Source organism: Phacochoerus africanus, chromosome 9 (assembly GCF_016906955.1).
Source record: "Phacochoerus africanus isolate WHEZ1 chromosome 9, ROS_Pafr_v1, whole genome shotgun sequence".
In the NCBI taxonomy this organism is placed as follows: domain Eukaryota; kingdom Metazoa; phylum Chordata; class Mammalia; order Artiodactyla; family Suidae; genus Phacochoerus; species Phacochoerus africanus.
This window is the reverse complement of record NC_062552.1, coordinates 80,943,133-80,950,365: the sequence shown is the minus strand read 5'-3', so window position 1 is coordinate 80,950,365 and position 7,233 is coordinate 80,943,133. Positions and strand designations below refer to the sequence as shown.

The 7,233-nt window shown below is 36.3% G+C and overlaps 1 protein-coding gene across 1 annotated transcript; it reads right to left on the bottom strand.

The window, feature by feature from the left end:
* Window positions 1–4,401: 4,401 nt before the first annotated feature.
* Window positions 4,402–5,372, bottom strand: LOC125135753 (olfactory receptor 4F3/4F16/4F29). The gene has a single exon (XM_047796145.1). It carries the CDS (start codon window positions 5,357–5,359, stop codon window positions 4,421–4,423), a length of 939 nt encoding a protein of 312 aa, XP_047652101.1. The 5' UTR covers window positions 5,360–5,372; the 3' UTR covers window positions 4,402–4,420.
* Window positions 5,373–7,233: the final 1,861 nt, after the last annotated feature.

The window sequence follows — 7,233 nt, the reverse complement described above, 5'->3', positions numbered from 1 at the left end:
TCTGTGGTCCACTAGTCAGAAAGTCTGATGGAGATCAAATGGTGGATGGAGTTTTGCTTGGAGCTGTCTCAGGGACGGACCAGTGATTCTCAACCCATTAAGTGTTATTTCAGGAATTCTAGAATTCAGAGTTCAAACATACTTTATGGAAGAATCTTTGTGTTGGTCCTCTGATACAAGCATATGAATTACTAATGCATAAGTGGCCTAATATAAGCCACTAAAACTATCTCTACATACTGAAAGAGTAAACTAGAAACATCACCAAATTCTTGGAACACATTCCAAGATTAGTGATACAATCATGGACTTGATACAGAGCTGGTGATTCCTTCCATATCCTTATTCAAATCATCTTTTTGCCTATAAAGGAGATAAATGGATCTTGGAAAAGAGCAATTAATCAAGTGGTGACTTAACTGCAGCTTCTGTTCCAGAAACAATTAATTGTCATGATTCCTAGTGTACAGCCATTATCTGGCATTTTTTTCTCTATGCTTATTAGCAAGGATCATCATAAGCAATTTTCTTTCAATAGCTATAGCCTCATACACCTTCACCATCCTATTTCAGGGAAAACCAGTGTTCCAAGTCTTACGTTATAATCTAATCTATATGGAATTTCATTCCTCTATTCCAAAAAACATCATGATAATTGATCATATTGTTAATATGTCAGTTGGACTTCCTAAGCAGAAAGTAGTAACCAATCTAGATACCTTGGTAAGACATACATATATGTTATAGAGTGGAAAAGAAAACTCAAAAATATTCAGAGAGCTGTCAGTGGAAATTTTATTTTTATTGTTATTTCCCCAATTTTTTCCTACTGTATAGCATGGTGACCCAGTTACACATACATGTATACATTCTTTTTTCTCCAATTTTCATGCTCCATCATAAGTGACTAGACATAGTTCAGGTTAAGACACCCTTGTACAATGTAGACAAGCAGTGATATCTTATACCATTGCATCTAACCCTAAGAAAGAGGCATGATTCTCTGTGTTACTTAATATGTTGGAGGTAATATATGCATGGCTTTCCAATTTAAGAACCAAGTAATGCAAAATATTTCCAGTTTGGAATAAAGTCTAGAACAAAAGAAAGCTCTACAACTCCTTGAGCCTGCTTGAAAACTGTAACACTTGGTTTATATGGTCCAGAAAATACTATAAGCCTGCTTGAACTACCTCTGTACCTGTTCAGACTTCTAGCAATACTATCTACCATGAACTTGAGCACTATTTACCAACTAAGTTTTTTATTTGTTTTTAAATTAATAGACTTAATTTTTTACAACAGTTTTAGGTTCACATCAAAAGTTGGCAGAATATGCCTATGCATATAATCCCTCAACACACACACATCCATGCACGAATGCAGGGACACAGCTCCACCACCAATGTCTTGTGCTATGCTTTTTTTACAATCATTGAAGAATACTGACACACTATTATCAGCAAAGTGCATAGTTTACATTAGGGCTTACTCTTGGTGTTGTATATTCTATAAGTTTGGACATATGTCTAATGTCATGTATCAACACATATTATACAGAATAGTTTCACTGTCTTAAAAATTTCCTGTACATCACCTATTAAACCCTCTCTCTTTCCCCCAAACTACTGTTATTTTATCTCCATAGTGTTACCTTTTCTAAAGTGTAGTGTAGTTGGAATTGCATAGTATACAGTGTTTTCGGATTGGCTTATTTCACTGACTAATATGCCTTTCAGGTTCTTCCATATCTTTTTATGGCTTGATAGCTCATTTATTTTTTAGCATTAATAGTACTCCATTGTGTGGATATGCCCCAGTTTATTAATGCATCTACCCACTGAAGGACATCTTGGTAGCTTCAAGTTTGGGCAATTACGAATAAAGTTTCCATAAACACTCATGTGCACATTTTTGTATGGATATAAGTTTCAACCCATTTGGGAAAATACAAAGGAGCATAATTGCTGAATGGTATGTTAAAAGTATATTTAATTTGGTGAGAAAGTGTCCAGCTCTTTTCCAAAGTGGTATACTATTATATACACTGGGCAGGAAAAAAATGAGAGCTTCTGTTGCTTCACATCCTTCCAAGCATTTGGTTTTGGATTTTAGGCATTGTAATAAGTGGGTAATGGGCATCTCACTCACTGTTGTTTTATTTTACAATTCCCTAATGGTGAATGACATTAAATGATTTTTTTAACTTTCCCTATTTCATGATTCATCATATTTCCCAGTTTTCAGTATTGTTGAGGTATAATTGAAATTTTAAAAACCACATAATTAAGTTGTAAAACATGATGTTTTGATATCCATATACATTGTGAAATGATTACCATGTTTAAGCTATTACTATATTCTCACATAAATAACTTTTTTATATGTGTAGTGAGAACACCCCAGTTCTATTCATGCTCCTAGCAAACTTCACTCATACAATTTTTTTGAAAATTTTTACAACCATGTTTATTGGGGATATTGGCCTGGGATTTTCTTTTCTTATAGTGTCAAAGTTTAGCTGTGGTACCAGGATAATGCTGCCCTCATAATATAAGTTTGGGAGTGTTTACTCCTCTTCAACCTTTTGGAAAATTTTGAGGATTTATATTAATTCTTTAAATATTTAGCAGAATTGACTGGTAGAGTCATCTGGTCCTAGGCTTTTCCAGTTTTGAAAATTTGTGATTGCTGATATAATTTCTTCTGTTATTATTTGTCTGTTCAGATTTTCTTGATAGTTACGATTTATTCTTGGTAGGTCATATGTATCTATGAATTTTTCTGTGTCTTGTAGTTCATCCAATATGTTAGCATATAATTTTTTATAGTAATAATGAAGATCCTTTGTATTTCTGGTATCATTTGTAATAGCTACTCTTTCATTTATAATTTTATTTACTTTAGTATTTTCTTCTTGCTAAGTCCAGCTAATGGTTTGCCAATTTTGTTAATCTTTTCAAAAAATCAGTTCAGGAGTTCCCCTGTGGCTCAGCGGTAATGAACCTGATTAGTATCCATCAGGGTGCAGGTTTGATCCCTGGAATCGTTCAGTAGGTTAAGGATCTGGCATTGCTGTGAGCTGTGGTTGCAGACATGGTTCAGATCCTGTGTTGCTATGGCATAGGCCAGCACATGTAGCTCTAATTCAAACCCTGGTCTGGGAACTTCTATATGGCACAGATATGGCCCTAAAAAGCCAAAAAAAAGTTCAGTTGTTAAAAATTTTTTTCTACTCTTTTTCTGCTGTATGGTCATTTCTTTCTACTATAATCTCGGTTATTTCCTGCCTTCCACTAATTTTGTCATATTTTTTTCTTCCTTTTTCATTTGTCTCCATTTATGATTTAATTTTCCTTTTGATTAATTGTTATTTCATTATGGTTCTTTTCTTTGGCCAACTAGTTGTTCATGAGTGTGTTTTTTAATTTCTACATATTTATGGAAAATTTCCTTCTGCTAGAGATTTCTAGTTTCATACTATAGTGGTCAGAAAAGATGCTTAAAGTGATTTTAAATTATTATATTTTTTACTTTGAAATTTAGCATATGATCTGACCTGGATAATTTCCAGGGTTTACTTGAGAAAAATGTTTATTGTGCTATAGTTGGATGAAATTTTTCTGTAAATGTCTGTTCAATCCATTTGGTCTATGATGTTGTTCAAATCCACTGTTTTCTTATTGATTTATGTCTGAATGATCCAGCCATCATTGAGATAAGATACTGAAATCCTGTACTGCTATTTTCTGCTTTAGATCTGTCTATATATGCTTTATATATTTAAGTGTTCTGATGTTATATGCATATACATTGATATTTTTTTTTCTCTTTTCAGCTGTACCACCGTATATGGAGTTCTCAGGCCAGGGATCAGATCCGAGGCATAGTTGCAACTTGTCACAGCTGTGGCAAAGCCAGATCCTTAAACCACTGTGCTGGACCAGGAATCGAACCTGCATCCCAGAGTTGCCAAGATGCTGATGATCCCATTGGACCACAGCAGGAACAAATGATAATCTATGAAGAAAACCCTATTTAATCTATAAAAAAAATTAGTAGAAGTAATGTTTTGGATAGTAGAAGTATCCAAGTTTGCAGGACACAATGTCAATAAACAAAAGTATAATATGTTTCTATTTATTAGCAATAAACAACTGTACATTAAAAAAGACAAGTCTTGTTCACCCAAAATTTAAAACAATGCTAAAAGTAATTAAGTGGGACTTATATAGACACACCATTATAATGCTTCATGGCTCACTCTTCACAGGAATAAATATATGTATCTGTTTAGAATTGTTACAAGTATGAAAATACTAAAAAATTAAATGCTTCAAAATTCTTGATCTTAAATATGAAAGATAAGATAGAAACATAAATCTATACTATAGCTAGAGAGAAGGCTTTAACATAACATTTATGAAATCTTCCTATACATCACTAGCTGTTTGCATACTCTCTTCATTGCTGCCTTCATCTCTTTACTCCTGAATGTATAGATAACTGGATTCAAAAAAGGAGTGAGAACTGCATCAAAAATAGCAAGAAATTTATCCATTTGTGAATTTGGGTGTGGCCATGTATAGACAAACATGGTTGGACCAAAGAACAAAAGTACCACAGTGACGTGAGCTGACAAAGTGGAGAGAGCCTTGGATGAACCACCTGAGGAGTGTTTCCAAACCGTAAACAGGATGAAGATGTAGGAGATGAGGAGTGTGAAGAAGGAACCGACACAGATAAACCCACTATTGACAGTGACCATGAACTGCAGTCTGTAAGTATCCGTACAGGCCAGTCTGAGGAGCCGAGGAAGGTCACAGTAAAAGCTGTCCAATACATTAGGGCCACAGAAGGGTAAATTAACAACGAATGCTAACTGGAACAGTGAGTGGCTGACACCAAGGGCCCAGGCAGCAGCCAGAAACAAAAGGCACATTCGTGGGCTCATGATGGTCTGGTAGTGGAGAGGCTTACATATGGCAACATATCTGTCAAAGGCCATGGCGATGAGCAGCACCATCTCCACACCCCCAACAACATGGATGAAGAAGATCTGAGCAATGCAGCCTCCAAAGGAGATGACTTTACGCTTTCTGAAAAGGTCGTAGATCATCTTGGGTGAGGTGACAGAGCAGGCACCCAAGTCAGTGAAGGAGAGACCGGCCAGTAGGAAGTACATGGGGGAATGTAAGTGAGGATCAGTGGTCACAGAAAACACAATGAGGATGTTTCCAGTCATGCTTGCCAAATAGAGCACAGAGGAGAACACCAGGAGGAGAAGCTGGATCTCCCATGAATCAGTGAGTCCCAGAAACACAAACTCAGACACAACTGAGTGATTCCATCCATCCATTGGTCCAGCCAATAGGGCTGCCACTGAAATTATTAAATTGTGAAAATGAGGATGAAATTGTGATTATGGGGATGATAATGTGTCATAGAATTACTGATGTCTCAATGTTCTCATTATGAATGAAAAATATATAATTATTCAGCTCCTCAAATAGGCAAACAAAAAAACCAAAAATCAACTTAATATCATCACAACATGTGAGCAGCATACTTCAAACCTATCCCCAGTACTCTCACTACAGTTTTCTGCTCTCAAATTAAGAGAATAGGCAAGGACAAAAGATACATGAGTGTACATGACACTCATCGGTGGTTTAAATCACTTCTGATATTGACTATCCCTCATTTCCAAAATATTTCATCTTCCTTTTATGCATGTTCTCATAACCCACTTCTCCTCCCCAGTTTGCTCTCACAATCCACTGACAGAAGGTAGTGATGAGAGGAAAACATGATCGAAAGATGGATCGTCACCTGGATGCAACATGAATTGATACTGAATTAGGACAGGCTATAGATTGATGCTGAAAAAAGAAACTGGGTTATGTAAAACTGGAGCTCCTATGAGGATAGTAGAATAGGGGGAAGTATGTGGACTCTCATGAGAAATAGAACAACCACTATTTTCCATCATATTTTATCATGTTCACAGCTAATCTGGGTGCCTCTAGTTTCCATTTAATGTTTTATAACTACAAATCCCCAAACTGGACTCAACATTGAGTAAGGCTTTCATATGGAACCTACATCATCCAGTCTTGAAAGGCCTTCTCTAGGCCTAATACGTGTATTTGGGAGATTTCTCCAATTTCTGCTAAGGACTAAAATAGCCACTGATGATGTGAAATGTCTCTGAAAACATTTTTTTTCTGTCCATACACTTGAGTTTTGAGGTTAGTATTTGGAATAGCTGAGATATTGAGTTTTAGTTCATCAGTGTCTCAGCCTCCCTTTTATGTTCACTGATGTTCCCCCCAGCCTTTAAAATACTCAGTACTGCCTGCATGATAACCTGTTTTGATAGTTGATGTTATCCTTCTTACTTTGACTTTGAAAGACATTCAGATACTTTCTCTTCAAGGTAATTTGTAATTTAAACTTTTGACTTAACAATTATAAAATAAGAGGAATATCAAACATTAATAAGTCACATTTTAGGAGGGCAGATGAGATTCCTTCATCTAAAATCATAATATGCAAAATGTGACACTGCAGATTTAGTCCTTTAATACATATTGTATTTATATGTGAAGTGGAAAGTGAGAAGACTATGGGGTTGTGTTTCTCTGTGTCCGGATACCCATTTCAATCATTCCTTACAGTAGAAAGTAGTCCCTGAAAGCTTTAATAGAGATTAATTACTTTAGGGGTTGATGAAATGCGGTAGAATAGGTATACGGATGTCCTTCATTTTTTGAGATACAACTCCAGACTTTCTCATCTGGCTGATGCCCTCATTCATCCCACAGTACAAAACTAAGAAGCCATTGCAATGTTCTGACCCCAGTTCTGGGGCATCACCACTGGCATGAATCTCTCTCTATTCTCATCTACATAAGGTGATTACAGCGTCACATCCTAAGCCAGTAGTCCTCAGTCTCAAGGTGTACACTTGCTACTACCAGGAACCTGGGGCCTGGAGGAGAGGGCAAGAAACAGTCATCTATGCTGCTCATTAGGGCAGGGAGAACCAGCATGGGAGAGGACTGATGGGATAAACATGCACAGAAAGGCAACGGAGGAACCAGAAAACTCGTTAGCTGTTGAAACTGTCCAAGGCCTTGGTGAGGAAAAGCACCTAATCGTAGGTGTTCATGTGATTAGATGAAAAATTTTCATGGAATTATATAAGACCATTTTGTCCAAGTTGATCAT